The 22601-nt window shown below is 33.6% G+C and overlaps 1 protein-coding gene across 1 annotated transcript in view; it reads left to right on the top strand.

Annotated features, from left to right (window-relative positions):
• LOC115878989 (gamma-aminobutyric acid receptor subunit beta-like) overlaps positions 1-22601 on the top strand; it is a 95508-nt gene that overhangs the window by 14032 nt on the left and 58875 nt on the right. Inside the window, exon 2 of the mRNA XM_030895608.1 lies at positions 10216-10361. Coding sequence (XP_030751468.1) covers positions 10216-10361 — 146 coding nt within the window. The remainder of the gene's footprint in view (positions 1-10215; positions 10362-22601) is intronic.

Here is a 22601-nt window from a genome sequence, read left to right as displayed (position 1 = left end):
CAAACGGGGACATACATTTTTATACATTTTTTTACTTATTTTTATCTGCAAACCAAACGCGTAAAAACTTGCGTTTTCTTGTGTTTCTTATCAACACCAGCCGCCCATCGCGTATATCCAGTCTAAATTTCCATATATCCTATTCTGAATACAGTTTTCAATATAAATATGCAATAGAGTTTTCAGTGCCTTACTCATTAGTTCTATGCTCTATATATGTAATTCAAGGCACTTAGACGTCTATGGAGAAACGGTGATGTGTAAAACATGTGTAAAATTGATAAAAATATGATCATGAATAAGCGTTAATTAAATCATACTGTGTGTATCCGGAAAACTATTAAAAAATTTGAAATACTTTAAATACAAAAAATGTTCATTTTTTAATTCTCTATTTAATAAAAAAATAATATACAGGGTGTTCCATTTAAAAAAAAAACGAAGAAATATTATTTTATATTGTTGAAAGTTTGGCGTAAAATATTGAACATCATGTATGATTTACGATTATCATATTTATAGCAAAGTAAGAGCAGACCATCAGAAGTAAATATCTAATATAGTTTTGATTTCAGAACAGTTCTTGTATTTTATATATTTTTTAAGAAGTGAAAAATATATATTTTTGATTTATTTTTTAATATCTCTGAAACTATCGAAATGTATTTATACATATCTTAGGCTTATGTAAAGTGATCGGAAAGAAAGCCAAAAATGCAATAATATACAGGGTGTTCCATTTAAAAAAATAATCCAGGTCCACTCACACTTTTTTGAGCCACCCTATAGAAGTTAAACTATTTTCCGGAAATACATCCTGGAACTTACTTTAGGTTTGTACTTAAACAACATTCTCAAATTTTTTATTGTAGGAGCTACAAATGCCCGACGCACTATTGCCGGACCCTGTATGTAATTGTTTTGTTTAAAGAATACCGTTACCATGACAAATATTCAAACTTTATAAGTATCAATTAGACTTTACTTGCTAAATTTCTAAAATTGTCATTGTAACTAAATTTTTGAAATGAGACTATGGAGGATTTTTGAAATGGGACTATATAAAAAATATGCATTTATGAGTTTTTTTACGTAAAAAAAATCTCTTGGTTAAAATCGCTACGAGTAATGGTTCTCGAGATATTTTGAATCGAAATTATCAATACCTGTCATCATTGACATAAATTAAATATGTTGACTAAATAGTTATTAGACTGAAATCATAAATCTGAAATGTTTTTGTGTCAAAAGTTCAACAGGAACTGTTTTATCATCATTTTTTCGAAGAAAAATTTATGATAAATTAAAAAAAAAAAAAGTTCCCAAATTTATCATTTCGGTCAAATAATTTATCTACCCAACACTTTTATTTTTTGTCAATAATGACATGTATTGACTATTTCTATTCTAAATATCTTGAGAACGGTTGCTCGCAGCGATTTTTACCAAGTGATATTTTTTACGTAGAAAATCACAGAAATGTATATTTTTTCACTCAGTAGTTTTATACAGGTACGGACGTGGCGCCCCCTACAAACAAGAGTCATATTGATATCAAAATCAAATTTCTCATGTTAAAGAACTCCTAGTCACCAATTTTCATCAAAATATTTACGTTACTTCAAAATGAATTTGGAAAAAATCAAAATAAAAATGAAACTTCTACACCCTGTATCTCCGAAACTAAGCATTTAATGGCATATATTTATACGAACTTCTTCACTTATTTTTATCTGCAGAATATGCTGCCGAAGTTTCCGGAATACAATTCGGACACCCTGTATATCATTGAAAAACTATTTTATTAATCTTTTGATTTTTTAAATAAAATACGTAGGGTTGAATTTAAAATAACAAAGTTTTGAGCAATTTTATAACAAACGGAAATAAATAATTTTTTTACTCTCCATGTGTATTATTCAGTGAGTTGGTTTAGGGCGCAAACATAGTGAGGCATCTCGATGCGATGCTCGCCAAGATGCTGCCGCGCTGCTCGCCAGGATGCTAGCCGCGATGCATCCTACGCGCACTGTTTTAAAACGGCGAGTAAGTGCGCGTAGGATGCATCACGGCTATCGTACAAACATAGTGCGGGGCATTTCATCTCGATGCGATGCGCGCCATTCACCTCGCCATCCGGCGATGCTGAATCAAACATGTACAAAGTTATGCGTCAAAACATACTGGAGCCTCGCACCTCGCCACGCACCTAGATGTTCAGCGCGATGCTTCCTAAAAAACAAAATTTTTGTTTTTTGCGAGAAGCGGACGCGGATGCCTGAAACTTTACATTTGATTGGTCGGTTTAGGATCACAATTCGTTGAGCATATGTCGAACTAGAGTCGGGTGGAATAAAATGTTCACAATACTAATATTTAATTTATCACCAACAATGTAATAACCTTGATTCTACAGGGTCCGGCAATAGTGCGTCGGGCATCTGTATTTCTAATAATAAAAAACTTATGAAGTTTGTAGTCCAGACATAAAGTATGTATTAGGATGTATTTGAGGAAAATATTTGAACTTCTAAAGGGTGGCTCAAAAAAGTGTGAGTGGATCGCGAATATTTTTTTAAACGGAACACCTATATACGGGGTGGCGCAACTCATTCGCGTCGGTTGATTATACGAAAACGGAAATATGTAGAAACAAAATATTTTATGGGCATATGTGGGAAGACCATGTAAATAATTTAAAATTATTTTGAAATGTACAGGGTATGTCAGAACTAAGATTTACAACAAAATTATATTTTTTCTTATGGAACACCCGATATTTTATTTCTTATTTGGATCCTTGGACACAAAATAAGGCATGTATTATAAGGGTTATTATATATTAATATGTTTACAAGCTTTGGTTTTTGAGATATATAAAGATATTTAAATATGCATGCTACAATGGAATAGATTATCAACACCCTGTACATTACTTTTTAGAAATAATTCTTGTGCTAAGTTTAAAGATAGAGAAATAAACTTCACTGAAAAATTGTATTGCTGCCTTAAATTTATACAGGGGTACCAAAAATTGATGATTTATTTTAAATATTTATTTTACATAAAAACTTTGTTATTTCAAATACGACAACCTATTTTTTTAAATAAATCGAAACAGATTCAAATGCTCTTTCAAACTACATATATTAGGGTGTCCTATATCTATCTAGCTCAGATTTTGAATAAAGAGCAATTTTTCAATAAAATGGCAACAAAGAGGGCTGATGTCGTCATGGCAAGTTTCTAGTGACAGTAGCTATTTTCAAAGTCGAAATTAGTTTATGGACTTTTTTATTTATAGCAAGTACTTTAATCACTAGTCGATTAAAAAAAGTATACCATTAATATTGCAAATTATATTTTATCTTCTCATAGTATATGTCTTTTTAATTTTTTGATTATGTAACGAGCACTTTGTTTACTCACTTGTTTCGTCGAACTGCTTGAAACCATTTTTGTTTTTGATCAAATCGGTGTGAGAAACTATGAAGCTATAAAATTTTGTTTCAGGAGAGTTGAATATCCGGGAAAGTTGAGTTATTGAATGTAATTGCACCCAACCAACGCTCTAATTGCGCTCTCCTTTATGCGTTAACATTTTTTCGGCAATTTTATTAACATTTGACATTGTCGCAACACAGCACGACGCCGACGCCTAGTTCGAATTCTTTTTCATTTATTTTTTACTACCCGAAACAGCGTTACATCACACAAACCTGGTACCTGAGTGTTTTCTCTCTTTTTGTATCAATAACTGCACTAGCAAAAAACTAAAATACTTAAATATTATAACAAAACCACGATTTCAATATTATTCTATGCGATCAACATGACGGCGACGTGAAATAGATAGGGATAATTTCTGATTTTTGCCATTGACTCGCTGCGGTAGGAATTTGTTGAAATCAACTGAAATGTGCACCAAGCCTATACTAATTAATAGCTATTATTACATAAACTGGTGCTTAATAAAACGGCGATGGTAAATGTTTCAGTATGCCTACGCGCACCTATTCGCCGTTTTAAAACCTTTTTAAAACAGTGCGCGTAGGATGCATCGCGGCTACCATCCTGGCGAGCAGCGCGGCCAGCATCTTGGCGAGCATCGCATCGAGATGCCTTACTATGTTTGTGCCCTTTAGACAGATCGAATATAAATATGTATCGACTTTCGTTAATGTATAATGCAAATTTAAACGTTTAAAATGTCCAATTCATGATTTTACCAATGCTTATTCAAGACCATGTTTTTGTCAATTTAACACATGTTTTATTAATTACATCAAAAAATGTCAGAGATAGGTGTAGGTTGGTATAATAAAAAATTATGAGATATAAAAGTAGTTCCCACAAATGCAATAATACACCCGGTGTTCCATATAAAATAAGAAAGATGCTACCAATTTTCAAATGATGCGGCAACTCGCTGAATGAATGACGGCGGTAACGCTGAAAATATTTTAGATAGATGGAGCAGTCCAAAAATTGGCAAAAATCCAAATTTTCAAAAATATTCTATCACCGGTTCTCCATAAACGTCTAACGTGCCATCGCCGTGAATCACCATATATTCAGAGGACCGTTTAGAATTTATTCCTTTTAACAGTGTTATGGGGGGGGGGGGTAGTATGGATTTGGCTGCATTGCTGTGTACCTATCTTCAAAAAAATCAAAAATGATTTCAATGGAGCGTTTACAGACTGCTGAAATAAACTGCTTACAGATAAAATAAATTATTATCCTACTGTTCATTATTTTTCTTGAAATATTTAGAATTTTGACCTAATCTATTTCCTTTGTTTTATCGTTACTAACATAATTATAATATGAAATATATAATGTATTCTAAATATAGCATTATTTGAATTGTATAAAAATCATCTGTTATCATATTGCAAGATTGTATTGAATATGTATTCATTAAATTACATAAATTAAGCTTTATCGAATTATAAATAATAACCATTATTTTTGACGAATATATGAAAAATGATATCTCATTTATTGGAATGAAAAAAATAACAGAACGGCAAAGTAATTATATTTATTGGAAATATATCGTTAGACGTAGAAAATGTACATAATAATTGACTTGTAGTATATTGGAATATATTTCTGTCAAAAAATTGATAAGCATAACCATTAATTATGATTAATATACAGAGGAAAATGTTGATTTTTTAATACATACTTGTTATAATTCCAACAATAGAGAAATATACAATCGCTAAAGACGCTACAGAAAACAAACTGATTTGTTTTCATTCAGGGTCGCTGATATGTATGGGAAGGGTCGATTATTAGGTAAAATATAAGAGGTACCGCAAAAAATTAAATATAAAAGTTATAGGGTTTTTAAATATTTATTATATTGTGGCACATCAAAGTTTTATTTTTTTAAATGACCCCCCATATTATTGCCATATTTCGGTTTTTCCTTCAATTCTAAGCAAAAATTGAGATACACACAATGTACCTTAAAGCAACCGTTTCCGAGTTATTGACTTTTAAAAATATCACTTAAACAATTCGATTTAATTAGTTTCGATGGGTTCGGTTGTATTTAACGATGTCATTCTGCGGAAGCTGTTATTCTACATAATCATAATACACATAATGCAGTCCAACTGTATTTGATCAAAGTACACTTTGACTGTGCCAACCAGGCTTTACAGTTTAAGAGATACAGGGTGTTTTTCGAAAATGTACATTTTTAAAAATTAGCTGACTAACTTTTTCCTTTCGAAAATTATGTGTTTCTATTAAAATATTTCAAAGCATCTTTTTATGGAGAATATAATTATTTAAGTATATTCATTTTTTATTTTTAATAGTAAATTTTGAGTCCCCTACGAAGTACAGAGTTTTTAAAAATGTATCCACTTTGAGATTGTGCGGTGCAGGTAATATGGGAAACAGATCAGTGGCGGATCTAGGCGTGGGCAAAGTGGGCACCTGCCCACGATGCCAGGCGCCAGGGGCGCCAAAATGTTTCCGAAATCAATAGGTAAAAACTCTAATCACGCACCGCATGAACACACAAGGTATGTAGTTTCTGCAAACATCATACCTACAAGTAAAATTTCTGCACAGGGGCGGCAAAATATAAGAATTCTGAAAGCAATTGTGGGGGCGCCAAATTTTGTCTTTGCCCACGACGTATTTTATCCTATATGCGCCACTGGAGATACGCAAATGAAAACACAATCAAAATTAACATTTTTATTTCTAAAACAATAATTGAAGAAATAGCAAACAAAATATAACTTTAGTATACTAAAGTCAATCTAGTAATATGACGATACTATCTTTTTGTATTTAAATTGTAACGTTCTTACGTCCCAAAGAACATTTAAAGCACAAAATTGTAAGATAATAATATATTAGAAGTTAGATATTAAAAGTTTTGGTAATAATTTATTAACCAATACACTAAGACAAGAATATCAAATTGCTATTAAGTTAACATTTTAATAGCCGACTGTCAATAAAAATGTAAATGTGCTTTTATTTTCCACAGCACAGTCTACCTTTCTTGGCGAACTGTGGTCCCTTATTACACAGTTACTAGTGATTCAAGAAATATTCACAAATTTCGGATATGATTGCTGGCATTATTTTTAATGCAAATCTATTATAAATAATAAAACTCCTTGTTGACTTGAATGAAATGCTAGCAAAAATAAATCATTTTGAAATTATTTCCCAATGAGTTAAGCTGGTTTTATGAAATTTTGTGGTCTAGATACTCATCTAAAGACACTTTTGTGAAAAATATGCTACGACACTGGCGATTGTATTGTTAACTCTCTTTTAATTAAACTTTATTTTTTTCTGCAAAAACCCGTATTTGATTCACCTAAATTGATAAAGCCAAATTGATACGTTTAGGAGCTGAGCTAGTCTTGTGTTATTCAATTTATCAACTTTAAAGATTTATTAATTTATTTAGAGAAATTATCTCCCGAAGTTAGCAACTAAGATAGAATTCTTTTAAAATGTATAACATGACATAAGTTGGTTGAGCTGTTATTTATTTTGTTTGAGAAATCACCATCAGGCTATTTATTTTATTAAATAAATATAAAGGTCATATTGAAGAATACAGGCTACGGGAGGCTTTTGTTCAGTAGTGGACGGAATAAGCTAAATGATGATGATGATGATTGAAGAAGTCTATCAAAGTATAAATAAATTAAAATTTAACGCGTCGTCAAATTTAACATTTTAAAGAATTTTAAAATTCGAAAACTTCGAATGAGTCGCTTAAAATAATTCTAGAAGATTTCATTTTTAAATCCACTGTATATAAAAAACGGTAAGTGCAAAGCATACTAAACTATATATTTTTGAGATTAGCTAAAATAAGTCTATCGGAAGATGCTAAAATATGTGGGGGTTTCCATTTAAAAAAAATTGATGTTTTAAAAAATTTTCAGATAAAAAATCACCATCCCCATAAAAAATTACACTAAAATATCTTTTTACTGTCTCAAAATAGCAAACAGGAAAATTTTAAATTGGGTGAGACAATTAAAAACGATTCTGGAACATTTCATTTTTAAATGCACTGTATATCGAAAACGGTAAGCGCAAAGTACACTAAACTGTATATTTTTGAAATTAGCTAAAATATATCTATCGGAAGTTGGAAAATATGCAGCGGTTTCCATTTAAAAAAATTAAGATGGCGTCGTATCTGTCAAAGTTGATGTTTTATAACATTTTCAGATAAAAAATCGGCATCCTCACGAAAAATTACATTAAAGTATCTTTTTACTGTCCTAAAATAAGAAACACGACAATTTTAAATTGGGTGGGACACTTAAAATTATTCTGGAACATTTCATTTTTAAATGCACTGTATATCGAAAATGGTAAGGGCAAAGTATACTCGAGGGGTGTCTCACTCGGGTAAAAAATGTACACGTACTACCAAAATATCCTTCCACTGCTAAGCGACTGCCAGTGACTATCAAGAAGACTGCCTACGACTGCCATGTAATTATTATAGGCGACTGCCATAAGACTGCCAGCGACTGCCCAGAAAATGTACATGTAATTCCAATAGTGAGACACCCTTCGAGTATACTAAACTATATATTTTTCAAATTAGTTAAAATATGTCTACCGGAAGATACTAAAATATGAGGGGGTTCCTATTTAAAAAAATCAAGATGGCGTCGTATCTGTCAAAATTGACGTTTTAAAAAATTTTCAGATAAAAATCGGCATCCTCATGAAAAATTACATTAAAATATCTTTTTACTGTCTTAAAATAGGAAACAGGAAAATCTGAAATTGGGTGATACACTTAAAATTATGTCCCTGTATGTACAGGGTGGTCGAAATTGGTCTGTTTGAACAGAGAAACCCTATTTCCTGGCTAGATAGAGCAAAACCGACATAGATGTCATGGGCTCGATTTCTGAGAAACGTTTAATGGCCTAAACCGCCTTTTCATATTTTCGCTGCCAACCGAGATACGGAGTCTTTTTGAATTTTTTACCATTTGGAAAATTGCCCATAGCTTTTGTATTTCCCGGAATAATAAAATTCTGTAAAAACGTTCTTATGGCACTTTTTTAAGCACAATCCAGTGGCGTTTGCAGTTTTTTTCTATACTTGCTTTTTTAGTCAGAAATAATTAAAAATATAATGTTTTAAATGAAAATCATAGTTGGCTATGAACTTAAAAAATGCTGGCGTTTAACCCTTTCCAACGATATAAAGTTATGTATATTTATTTCTAAAAATGAGAGAAATATTGCGTTTTTTATCTTTGTATCGAAGCGGGCCTTGATTTTGTGTTGACCTATAGTTGCCTAATTATTTTTTATCACAATTTAATATTCTATATTATTATTTATCTGCATAATTAAAGACTTTTGAAAAGGTAAATTAACATTCTATATTAATATTACCATTTACAATTAAAAAGCCAGGGTTACAACTGCACTATTAAATGGAGAATTTAAAGAGAATTGGATTGGAACAAGGGATCCCATATCTTGGACTGCTAGGTCCTGTGATGTAACTCCTTTCGACTTTTTTTATGGGAGGAAATTAAAAGGCCTTATATATAAGGGAAGAACCATTGGGACGAGAGAAGAATTACAGAAGGCTACTAGACAAGCTTTTGGACTTATTACACCAGTTCGCCTAATAAATTGTTGTAACTCTGTGCGCAAAAGATGTTTATTGTGTATTCAACAAGGGGGTGCTCAGTTCGTACATCTTTGATGATTTTTTTTAGAAAACTATATTCGTCACTCAAAAAATACTTTTACGTACTTGTCTTTGTTTATTGTATCGATTTCAATTGTAATTACTAATACTAATATAGAATGTTAATTTTCCTTTTCAAAAGTCTTTAATTATGCAGATAAATAATAATATAGAATATTACATTGTGATAAAAAATAATTAGGCAAATAGGTCAACACAAAATCAAGGCCCGCTTCGATATAAAGATCAAAAACTTAATATTTCTCTCATTCTTAGAAATAGATGTCCATAACTTTAGATCATAGGAAAGGGTAAAACGCCAGCATTTTTTTAAGTTTATAGCCAACTATGATTTCCATTTAAAAAATTATATTTTTTATTATTTCTGACAAAAACAGCAAGCATATAAAAAAACTAACCACGCCACTGGATTGTGCCTAAAAAAGGGCCTTAATAACGTTTTTACAGAATTTTATTATTCCGCAAAATAAAAAAGTTATGGGCAATTTTCAAAATGGTAAAAAATTCAAAAAGACATATCAACAGGCGGTTTACGCCATTAAACGTTTCTCAGAAATCGAGCCCAAGACATCTATGTCGGTTTTGCTCTATCTAGTCAGGAAATAGGTTTTCTCTATTAAAACAGACCAATTTCGACCACCCTGTACATGTAATTCCAATAGTGAGACACCCCTCGTTCAATACGTAGACAAATTGTCGAAGGATGTCTTACTGTTGAAATTACATGTATGTTTTCTTGACAGTCGCTGGCAGTCATTGGCATCAGTCTCACGACAGTCGACTATAATTATATGGCAGACATAGGCAGTCTTCTTCGCCGTCATTGGTAGGCGCTTGGCAATAAAATGATATTTTGTCAGCTCATGTACATTTTTCCCCGAGTGGCAAACCTCACGCAAATTGTAGAATTGTGTATATTTTTTTGTATTGCTCATTATTTAAAAATTCTTTCTGTGTTTTCAGGATTATACTATCACACTATACCTAAATCAATATTGGAAAGATGAGCGACTAGCTTTTAGTAACCAATATGAGTGCTTAACGCTCTCCGGTGATTTTGCTGAGAAAATATGGGTCCCAGATACTTTCTTTGCTAATGATAAAAATAGGTAAGTGGTTAATTCAATATTTATTTAACTATGATTCTACAGGGCAAAGCAATGTTTCGATACTTAATTTTTGAGAGTTTCAGTGCAATTTTGATTACAAAATATGCAGGTACTAATAGTGCACATTTAAAAATATTATAGAGTCCGGCAGCAGAACCCGGATTTTTCGCTGAATTGTGGGATTAAGTTTTTTTATGACGGATTATTATATGTCTATATGTCTATTTTCCATATCCGGCTAATGACAAGCTGTCACCCTTGGGGAAATCCAGATATACAGGGTGTCCCAAAATATAAGACATAAACATGTATTCGATAGGTTTTATTCTTTAGGCCTTAATTTTTGTGTGGGTTGGTCAATTTATTGTAATTATACTAAATATAGGCTTACCTTTATAGCATAAAAATAATAATCATTATTATTTGCAATATACAGGGTGATTTAAAAAAATAAAACTTATACCTACATTTTTCCGATTAATATTTTTTTTGTATTTAGAACTTTGTATCTTAAATTCAATTCAACAATCATTGTTGGTATTAATAATTTTAGGTTAAGGTTCGAAATTCTTTGAATTACCGATGATTTTGTGTTTCCATTTCAATGATTCTGTGAAATGTTTGTGAACAAACATTTTTAATAATTTAGAATTAAGCAATAACATTGAGTTAAAAACCTCAACAAAAACGTTAGCATAGAAATATAGGACTTTTCGTTACAGTTGCTGATACTTTTAGTTTGTAACCTAAAGTATCAGTAAAAAGAAAATATAAATATCATAAACGTTTTCATTAGGGCTCCATTAACTCAATTTTATTACTTACATAATTATGTTATACTAAATATATCTTTTTCAGGGTGATGAAGGAAAATGCTTAGTTTGCCGATATCAGTGTCCTGTCCATTAAAGCCTAATTTTATAAGCCCTACAGTTCGCAGTTGCAAGCTGTAGTTGGCCGTTCCAAGTTCATGAAATTTTAAATCTGATGGAACGACCGACTGCGACTACTGACTGCAAACTGCAGATCTTATAATTTAGACTTAAAGGTCTACATCCCAAGGCAGAAAGATAATAGTGATTTCTCTTTCAGAATAAAATTTGATTGTAACAATAATACCTCGTTAAACATGAGTGAAAAGTGTTTTTTTTGACTGGAAGTTTTCCTGTCAGAAGAAAAGTGAAAAACTTTCAGTTGCTGGTGCACAACGCATAGAATTATGGAATAGGCAAAAACAAGGTTATCAAAACTCTTTGTCTTAGGCCAAGGAAACAAAAATATGGATGAAATTGCAAGTCAGGCTGCTAAATTTATAACAGCATGTTATGGAAGAGCATCTTGTTATTCCACACCCGAGTCTCGTGTACAACTTTGGGCAGAAAGAACTTCATGCGGAAGGTCACAATTGTCTCTTTTACGCTCGCTTCCGCCAACGAACGAGGCATGCGTAGAAAATATGAAACGGGTGCACCTACAGACTTCCATGTAGCTAAATGCTTTAGAACCTAATCCGCCTAACCTACAAGACGCGACGGACTATGGATTTTTCGTAGATGCTAACGGAAAGCATTTGTTACCAGTCACCCTACCAGAAAGGGCCGAGGTGGCACCTTCCGATATATTACAAATTGATTCGTTGCTCTTGTTCAAGTGCCAGTCCGTGTAGCACAAAAAGATGTGGGTGTAAAGGTGCTAGATTGCCTTGCACAATGTTTTGTATGTGCCACGGGAACGAACATTGTTGCAACGAACTGACCCTCGCTGTACCGGTTAATGATAATGAGGATGAAGATTTGGTTTCCGATAAAGAAGTTGATTCTGAGGTTGATACCTACTGATAAACTTTAATGTTTTATGATATGCGTGTTTAAAATATTTACCCTAGTCCTTCAACGGAAGTAATGTTATTTTTGAAATACCCTGTATAAAAAATGTGTTTGTTATTCTTTTACTCATACATTAGGTATATAGGGTGGTGACAATTTCGATGCTCAACATTGGCATCTCAAAAACTACTAGAGATATATAGGAATTCGGTTAAATGAGACAAAAGTTGCGTAATTAGAAGTTTGACAAACACCTATGAAGAAAACCCCGGTATCTTGATTAGTTTCGGATTTATGTCAAAAAAATGAAAATAATACGTTTATTTTAAAGGGCAATATCTTCTGAACTATTATATCTATTGCAACGTAAGTTGGTAGTTTTATATTTTTGACTTCGGCCAATGAAATGCCGTTTTCAGTAAATTTCTAAGCTTTCAAGATTTTGCACAACAACAGTCAAGTTTTTGTTTTCTTATGGCCGCCATTTTGAATTTTTATACTATTAGATAGATCCAAAAATAATCTATACGGTGGTATCTAATTTTTATACAGTAAATTCACTAAAAAATAGATTTTTTAAAAATTCGCTCAAAAGATCAAGTCTGCCTTGGAAATTCCATTGACACTTTATATGACAGCAAGTTAATTTTTGTTTACACTATTAAGTGTCATATCTGGACACAAAAATTTATAATAGATAGTGTAAAGTGTATTAACAGTCAACAATATGTTTAGAAGTGAGGAAACACGAGATGTGTATGATGTTTACTTAAAAAATAATAGAAATTCCGATATAGGAAAAAAATTATATACCGCAATTTATAGAACATTGTATCCTGAAAGGACACAGCCTCATCGTACTATTTTCGCAAGGATTTCAAGAAATTTAGCAGTAGCTGGTAGCTTTAAAAAACAAGAGGGAAATATTTTAAAGGAAAGATTGAAATAAGTCGAAGAAAACTTCTAGCCGTAAAATAAGTCGCGAGGTTTGTATAAGCGATTCTTATGTAGGGAAAATTGTCAAAAAACATAAGTTACAAAATTTAATTGTGTACCAAATTTACATTTTTTATATGCTGGTGATCACAAGAGAAGATTCAAGAAAGCCCCCTTTTTTAGAGAAAAATATTATGGACGGGCGAAAAAAAATTGACATTATTATGCAAAAGAAACTTGTCATTTAATTAGAGAAACCAGACTACAAATAATCTGATACTGATATCTGATAGTCATTTTAATACAATAATTGCTTGTATTGACCTGAATTGAACTCTATTATACAATTTTTGTGCGTCCAGATTTGACACTTTCACAAGTAATAGAACAAACAAAAAATAATTTGCTGACATATAAAGTGTCAACTGGATTTCCAAGGCAGACTTCGGCGAATTTACTTGATCTTTTTAAAACATCTATTTTTTTGTGAATTTACATAATAATGAATAAAAATTAGATACCACCGTATAGACTTTTTTTCGCTCTATCTAATAGTGTAAAAGTTCAAAATGGCGGCCATAAGAAAACAAAAACTTGGCTGTTGTGCGAAACCTAGAAGGCTTAGAAATTTTCTGAAAACGGCATTTAACTGGCCGAGGTCAAAAATATAAAACTACCAACTTACGTTGCAATAGATACAATAGTTTTGAAGATATTGTCATTTAAAATAAACGTATTATTTTCATTTTTTTGACATCAATCCGAAACTAATCAAGATACCGGGGTTTTCTTCATAGGTGTGTGTCAAACTTCTAATTACGCAACTTTTGTCCCATTTAACCGACTGCGTATCTCTCGTAGTTTCTGAGATGCCAATGTTGAGCATCGAAATTGTCACCACCCTGTATACATACCTACAAAGTATACAAAATGCAAAAATTTTATATTTCGCTTTACCTTCAATTAACGTGAAAATATATTATGTTTTATCACCCTGTATATAAGATGTTTCGTTATCACTTATACCTATGAAAAAAACGACATTATTAAATCAATGTAAAACACATTTTTTCATGTTAAAAACACACAAAATAACTCGATAACTCGAATAACACTCGATTTCACATAATTGATAATGAATCACCCCGTATCTTAATTTCCCCAAAGATGCCACTTTGTCATCACTCGGATATCAAAAGTAGGACACCCATAGATGATAAATCCGTTTTTAAAAAAACTTAATCCCAAAATTTTGGGTTTATCCCAGCGGCTGTCGGACACAGTATACCATACCGAGTAGTGCATCGGTATTGGAAACACAGGAAATTCTATGCAAATTTTTAACTGTCCAAATATTGGTTCTCTTGTTGATTTCACAGCGAAGTTGTGCATAGGTTTTTTAAAGGTTTATGTATGCTGAATCCCGAATGATTAAATTTGAACAATTTTGGACAATCCGATTTTACCTAATTTATTGCACATTGGTAACAATGCAGAAATAAGCAAATGCCAACATACCTTAAGTTGTGTATGATTTTGTCAATGTGAAATGTAAATTTAAAATATCTGTCTATGCATCTTGTGGTAGTTTCTCATAAGTTAAAAAATCAACTTTTTTATACATATACTTCCAAGGTCGATAATGTTTATACTTAACGTTTTTGTTATGTTTAATAAATTTTAAGAATTATTATTTTGACACATAAATACTTTTTTATTTAAGTCCATTGTACACTTAGATTAGATTAGATTCTTAGAGGTGGCTCTATAATATAATCTTAGGAGGATCCACTGCGACCTTCTCAGATCTATTGTGGTACTCTTCTGATCTTTAGATTACATTCTCCAGTCCTATCCTTTTCACAAAGTTTAGCAACTTGGAGACTGAACCCTCCATGTAACTCCTTGGCAATGGCCTATCATTGCATATTACCGGGAACCGCACATTTGCCAGGCTGTCACACCGACATAAAATGTGTTCTGACGTTTCTTCTTCAGATTGGCAGAACCTACACATAGCTTCGTCTGTCAATCCCATCAGCTTTAGATGCCTATTTAGCTTACAATGCCCTGTTAGTAGACCTACTACAGCTTTGACTGTCTTTCTGTCCTTGCTTATAAAGTCTACCGTGCATTTTGGCGAATGTTCTACAATGAACCTTTTCGCCTGTCTCTACCCTGGTGAGTTTCTCCACCATTCTAGAGATTTGTTGGCCACCCATCGTTCCGTGGCCATTCTCGTGACCGCCTTTGCAACGCCGCAGAAGGGTTCTGAGCCTATGAATGGCATTGATGAGCCTTGCTTGGCCCCTTTCATCTGCCTTTTCGTTACCCTTGTGACCCTCGTGCCCTGGCACCCAGGCCAACGTAACAGTGCTACGTTCGCCCAAAGTATTCAGAGCACGCACACAGTCCCACACTAGTCTAGAATTGACATCCGCGGAGCCGAGTGCCTTTAGCGCCGCTTGGCTGTCTGTGAAGATGGCCACAGAACGATTTGTTCTTTGTTGCCTTATTATTTCTTCTACACAATAGTCGATTGCCGTTATTTCTGCCTGGAAAATTGTGACCTATCCTTGGATAGGCTTACGTGGAAGGATCTCCCTTGTTTCGGCCCTACTATCCCAGCTCCTACGCCTTCTAACGTTTTTGAGCCGTCTGCATACCAGGTTGCATCAGCTTGAATGGGTACACCTTTACTCCAGTCTTCCCTTCCTGGTATGGTTATATTAAATTTGTTGTTGAAGCTATACCGAGTAACTGTTGCATCAATTGGTAATCCCAATACTTTGTCTGCTTTTAGCTCTTCGATTAGCTTCTGGTTAGCAGCACTATGCGTTTGGCTTATGTGCTGCTGACCGTGAATTAACCTGTGCATGACAGATCTGGCTTCGCCTTGTATTAAAATATGTAGTGGTAAGTTCAACAAGACTTCCATCGCATTTGTAGGAGTGGTTTTTATGGCCCCAGTTACACACAGGCACGCAAGCCTTTGTGTGGAACTTAACAGCCTTACCGCACCCACTTACGATGTCTTTGTCCACCACGCCACCGACCCGTAGGTTATCATGGGTCTTACTACCTTGTGTATAGCCATAGAGTCATTTTAGGGTTAAGTCCCCAGTTTTTTCCAAACATCCTTCTGCACCTACCTAAAGAGATGGCAGCCTTCTGTGTTGCCTTCGCTATGTGAGTATTCCATGTAAGCCTTGTATACCTTGCCTACCTTAGGAAGATATATGACCTTAACCATTTGCCATCTATCTGGTATGACTCCCCATGCCAGAGATTTGAGAATCTTACATATGTGAGGTATTAATTCCTCTATTCCCATCTGTAATAGTATGGGATATATACCGTCTGTACCCGGAGATTTATACGGCTGGAGTTTATTTATTGCCTGTCTAATTCTACTTGGTCTGGTAACTTCTGTGGCAATTTTCCAATCCACAGGCCTTGGCCTGGCCAGCCTTGGGTCTAGGTTGGTTTGCCTAGTAGAGTCCCTCAGAATTAGCGAGGCCGGAAAGTGAACGTTTATTAATTCTTTAAGAAACTTTCCTCTTTAGTTTCTGTATAAGTGCCATCAGCTTTCTTAATGAAACCTATTTCCTTGATGATTGCCCCAGGACTTTATGGATACGAGAGCATGCCGGGACATTTGTAATTTCCTCGCAAAACTTTCTCCATGAATTTCTTTTGGCTTTTCTAATTTCTTTATTGTATTACGTGAGCTTATACCGGTAGGTAGCGCAATCTTGGTTGCTTTTGGCCTTGTTAAAGAGGCTTTGAACTTCCGATCTTAACCTTTTTAAGCCGTTGCTCCACCAGACTGTATTGCTACCCGTGTTTTTCTTAATTTTTTCTGGACAGTTTTCATGATAGGCCGCCACAATGGCTTCGTTTACCCTTTCCACTGCCGAGTTTAGTGCTTCTACGCCCTTTATCTGTTCCGTATTACCGTCTAGATACCTACTTAGAGACATTCTAAATCCTATCCAGTTTGTATCTCTTGGGTTACGGTATTTGATTTCTGACGGAAAGATATTAACGTCAAACCGAATATGTCTGTGGTCCGAACACGACGGTTCGTCCGACACATGCCAGTTTGTTATGTTATCACTTACCTTGCCTGTGCAAAGAGTTAAATCTAAAACTTCCTTACGAGTCCTAGTGACAAACGTAGGTTTATTGTTTCTTATTGGATATTAGTAAACCCTCAGATAAGATGAAATTTAAAACAGACTCACCTATTGATGTTAGTGCTGCCCCACACGGTATGGTGTGCGTTAGCGTCACATCCTATAATGAGCTGTATTCCTTTTTCTATGCAGAATGCAAGTACGTCGCTTATAATGCTTGGTGGACATTGAGCTTCATCGCCAGGGAAGTAGGCTGAGCATATCACCATTCTCTTTTCTCCTTCTTCCGTGGTTAGTGTTAGAATAGCTGTAACTACATCATCGGTGCAGAGCACCGGTATTAGTGCCATTGTACACTTAGAACACATTATACTCATTTTTTTTATATTCTATAAAAATAAAATATTTTTTTTATAATCTATAATAATAATTCTAATACTGGCAAATATAAAAAAATAGTTTAGAATCATGCATTTAAGAATTTGAGTTTGAATTGTATATTAATTTATTTTGCGTTTTTTTTTTGTTATAATAAATCTTTTTTAGTTGAAAATAATTTGCAAAAGGATAAAAGCAGTACTGGAACAAAACCAATTGTTTAAAAAATGCTTCCAGTGTGTGGTATTTAATGGATTATTTTTAGTATTTATGTTTTCTTGCATAAAAATATTATGATATAATTAAACGTGTGTATATATGATTATGAATATTCATATCCAGATTAGAAAAATTAAATATATTCTGCTCATGTTTATTTAAAATCAGAATTTATCTTTTTTTTAATTTATTTAAATGACCTTTAAATCCATTAAGTCATTAGTAATGTTGCCTTAATTGCTAATATTTGCTGAGAATTTCATTTATATAAAATTATATAATATTCTGCAAGTTAGTTTTGATAGTTTTTGTAACAGATTAAGTTATAAAAAATTCATATACCGGGTGTTTTTCAAAATTGAATCACCCTTATAACTTTATTTTTTCAGATAATAAATCGAAATTTGGTATGTTATTATTTTTTTTTTGAGGGGGTGGTAAAAAACCTTTTATAGGCGAGTGGTGCTCGTTCCCATCACCATCTCGAGAGAAACGATCATAGAGACGAACCCCAAACAGTGTGGGAGTCGAATTGTTACCCACTAAAAAAGTCCACCTCCGAGGAGTCAGCTCCTCCTCTCCCCCTTACCCGGAACCGCCGCATGGCATTACTTCGGGTTCGTACGTGATCTTGGGGTTTATCTTATCTATGTTATTTTTTATATATATTCTATTCTATTTATTTTTAGGATTTCTTGCCTTTTCATCTTTTCCTTTCTCTATTATTATTTCTTTCATAAATGCCCCTACCTTTCCCCATATTTCGCTAGTTTTGGTCATTTTCATAATCAAGGTGTCCGAAGTTAACATTCCTACATCCGACAATAAGGCAGACCTTCCGTTTTCCCATCTTGGACAACAGAACAACGTGTGCTCGGCATCGTCGATTTCGTCGCAGTACATGCAGTTGCCATTTGGTATTTTCTTTATTCTGTGCAAGAAGTCCATGAAGACTCCATGCCCGGAAAGAAACTGCGTAATGTAACAGTCCACGTCTCCGTGTTTACTTGTGTGTTTCTCTACTTGTCAGTCCTCCACGTTGTGTATTAACTTTCTAGTCCACCTTCTCTTGTCGGATGTATCCCACTCCTCTTGCCATTTTTGGTAGGTACCCCGTCGTTGACAGTTTTTCACCTCATCGTTAATCTCTGCTTTGACATATAACTCTCGCTTTTCCTCAGCTGCTAAATGCAGCGGGATCAGCCCAGCTATAACCAACACGGCATCTGTTGATATCGTACGATACGCTGAATAGATCCTTAGGGCCATTTTTCTCTGTGTGGAAAGCAATATATTTTTCGTCCGTTGGAATTTTAATGCCTCGACCCATACAGGAGCGCCGTATAGAATTATATTTTGCATTGATACCGCAAGAACTTTTCTTTTTTTTGAGGACGGTCCTTTTAGGTTCAGAAGTAGTCCACATATAGCTTTGACAGTTCTGTTTGCTTTTCCGCAAGCATCTTTTACATGTTGACTGTAAGTTAGCCCTCTATCTAGTATTATTCCGAGGTATTTCACTGTATTAGTTGGTTTAACGTACTTCCCACCGACTTTAAACTGTATACCACCTATCTTTGTCTTTCGGTTTAGAAGAATAGCAGTTGTTTTCTCTGGTGCAACTTCCAACTGGTTTTGATTCATCCACAAGTATATATAGTGTAAAGCCTCTTCGGTTTTGCGTATCATTCCTTCGGAGGTTTCAGATCTGGTTAATACAGCCAGATCATCTGCGTAGCAGATTATTTTTACTCCTTGAGGCACCCTTATTTCCATTACGTCATCGTAAAGGATGTTCCAAAGGGTAGGACCCAAAACCGATCACTGGGGTACGCCTCCCCCAACCTCTTCTTGGTGGTCTTTATCCAAGTTTACAGTACGCTGTGTAAAATATGATATTATAATATTTATAAGATATGGGCTGATGTTTCTTCTTGTTAACTTTGACAATATTATAGGCCATGCTGCCATATTAAATGCATTTCTCACATCTACTAGGATCAGCGTATGCCATTTTTCGGGTTTGTTCTTGACAGTCTTTGTTACAAGATCAACTGCACTTATTGTTGTGACTTTTTTTATGAATCCAAACTGGTTAGGGTTAAGCCCACCTTTATTTTGTATTTCTTTGTATCCGTCGCCAAAAATATCCTCTTCTAAGTTTTCGCATGTATGTAGTATGTAAAATTAGGTATGTTATTATGTAAATGATATAAATCGGGATTGATTAAGGTATTCAATTACATTCGGTCGCTCTCTGTTTCGCCGAAAATTACTACAACTTTAGATTTTTAAATGGTACCCACGATTTTTTCTTACTTTATTTGATAGAAACTGACATTCCGAATAGAATGATAATCATACGTTAACTTTTGACTGTTTTACTGACAAAAAATTGTATTTTAAATAATTTGAGTGTCATGGCTGTGTTAAAACCCTTAATTATTAATCAAGGCTCTTGCCCTACGTCCTTCAGCCCCGTCCTATAATTCTTGGTGTTCGGAATATTTAATTGATTTAAAATTATGCTTCTTCATTGGCCTAGCAATGGTACGATACTTTTCGATTTATTTCTCCAAGTATTTTGGTACTTGATTTTCATCTTCCATATAACAGAATATTTAGTTCATTTTCATTAATAATTATTTAGCGGTGATTCTCTTCAATATTATTCTTTTTATACAGGGTGTCATTGAAATGGTGTAAAAAAATCCGTGGTGATAGTACTCCTAAAAATAATAAAAAAAGTTCCAATAAGTATAGGGCGGAAAATGTATATTAAGGGCGTTAGGGGCACTGAAAGGGTGAATTTAAAAAACGGTTGTTTTGAAATTGTAGGCTTAAAAAACGAGATAAAATTTCGAAAAAAAATGCTCTGTCATAAATTTTGACCCTAAATCAAATGGTGATACTGAAAAATTATTTGAAAAAGCGGAAAGGGTAGTTTTTGCAAGGGAAGGGGGTTGTTTTGTGAATAACTTTTTTGAGGTTATTTTTTTTACAACGTGGGTTCATTTTTTGGAAATTACATACTTTTTTCTACAAAAAAGGTACTCTTGTTGCACATCGCCCAGAGTGATGGTTTTCGAGAAAATTGAAGGCAAAGAGTTTGCTCTAATGGGTTGTTAACTCAACATAAACTTATGAAAGTTATGGCGGTTCAAAAGTAACCAAGTAGTTATTAAATATTTAATTGGAAAATCAAAATTTCATGATTTTTAGAACATCTTATTGCTTTAAAAACGAAATAAACCAATTACCAAAATTCCTTATTAAAATAATGCATTCCTTAATTCATTCATAGTAAATGTTTAAAGTGACCACCATTCATTTCAATGCAGACATCTGCTCTTCTTCTCCAAGATCTGGGTACCCTGTGGGATATCCTTGGTGTTTATCCGAATTTGATTGGAACAGTCAATAATGCGTTGCCGTAGTTGCTCTTCAGTATTAATCGCCACTGAGTAAACCAAAGCTTTCAAAGTGGCCTCAGAAGTAGAAATCTAGTGGATTATTTCGTTTTTTAAAGCAATAAGATATTTTAAAAATCATAAAATTTTGATTGTTCAATTAATTATTTGATAACTACTTGGTTACTTTTGAACCGCCATAACTTTCATAAGTTTATGTTGATACCAACCCATCAGAACAAACTCTTTGCCTTCAATTTTCTCGAAAGCCATCGCTCTGGGCGATGTGCAACAAGAGTACCTTTTTTTGTAGGAAAAAGTATGTAGTTTTCAAAAAATGAACCCACGTTGCAAAAAAAATAACCTCTAAGAAGTTATTCACGAAACAACCCCTCCCTTGCATAAACCACCTTTCTGCTTTTTCAAATAATTTTTCAGTATCATCATTTGATTTAGGGTCAAAATTTATGGCAAAGCATTTTTTTTCGAAATTTTATCTTGTTTTTTAAGCCTACAATTTCAAAACAACCGTTTTTTAAATTCACCCTTTCAGTGCCCCTAACGCCCTTAATATGCATTTTCCGCCCTATACTTATAGGAACTTTTTTTTACTATTTTTAGGAGTTAGTACACCTAGTTCTTTTTATTAATTATAATCAAACCAAACCAAACCAAACCAAAACATCTTATTGCTTTAAAAACGAAATAAACCAATTACCAAAATTCCTTATTAAAATAATGCACTCCTTAATTCATTCATAGTAAATGTTTAAAGTGACCACCATTCATTTCAATGCAGACATCTGCTCTTCTTCTCCAAGATCTGCGTACCCTGTGGGATATCCTTGGTGTTTGTCCGAATTTGATTGGAACAGTCAATAATGCGTTGTCGTAGTTGCTCTTCAGTATTAATCGCCACTGAGTAAACCAAAGCTTTCAAAGTGGCCTCAGAAGTAGAAATCTAGTGGATTATTTCGTTTTTTAAAGCAATAAGATATTTTAAAAATCATAAAATTTTGATTGTTCATTTAATTATTTGATAACTACTTGGTTACTTTTGAACCGCCATAACTTTCATAAGTTTATTTTGATACCAACCCATCAGAACAAACTCTTTGCCTTCAATTTTCTCGAAAGCCATCGCTCTGGGCGATGTGCAACCAGAGTACCTTTTTTGTAGGAAAAAGTATGTAGTTTTCAAAAAATGAACCCACGTTGCAAAAAAATAACCTCTAAGAAGTTATTCACGAAACAACCCCCTACCCTTGCATAAACTACCCTTTCTGCTTTTTCAAATAATTTTTCAGTATCATCATCTGATTTAGGGTCAAA

Source organism: Sitophilus oryzae, unplaced genomic scaffold (genome assembly GCF_002938485.1).
Source record: "Sitophilus oryzae breed Bouriz unplaced genomic scaffold, Soryzae_2.0 scaffold_1063_pilon_pilon, whole genome shotgun sequence".
Lineage (NCBI taxonomy): Eukaryota > Metazoa > Arthropoda > Insecta > Coleoptera > Curculionidae > Sitophilus > Sitophilus oryzae.
Note: the sequence above shows the minus strand (reverse complement) of the source record. Positions and strands in the feature narration are given on the sequence as shown.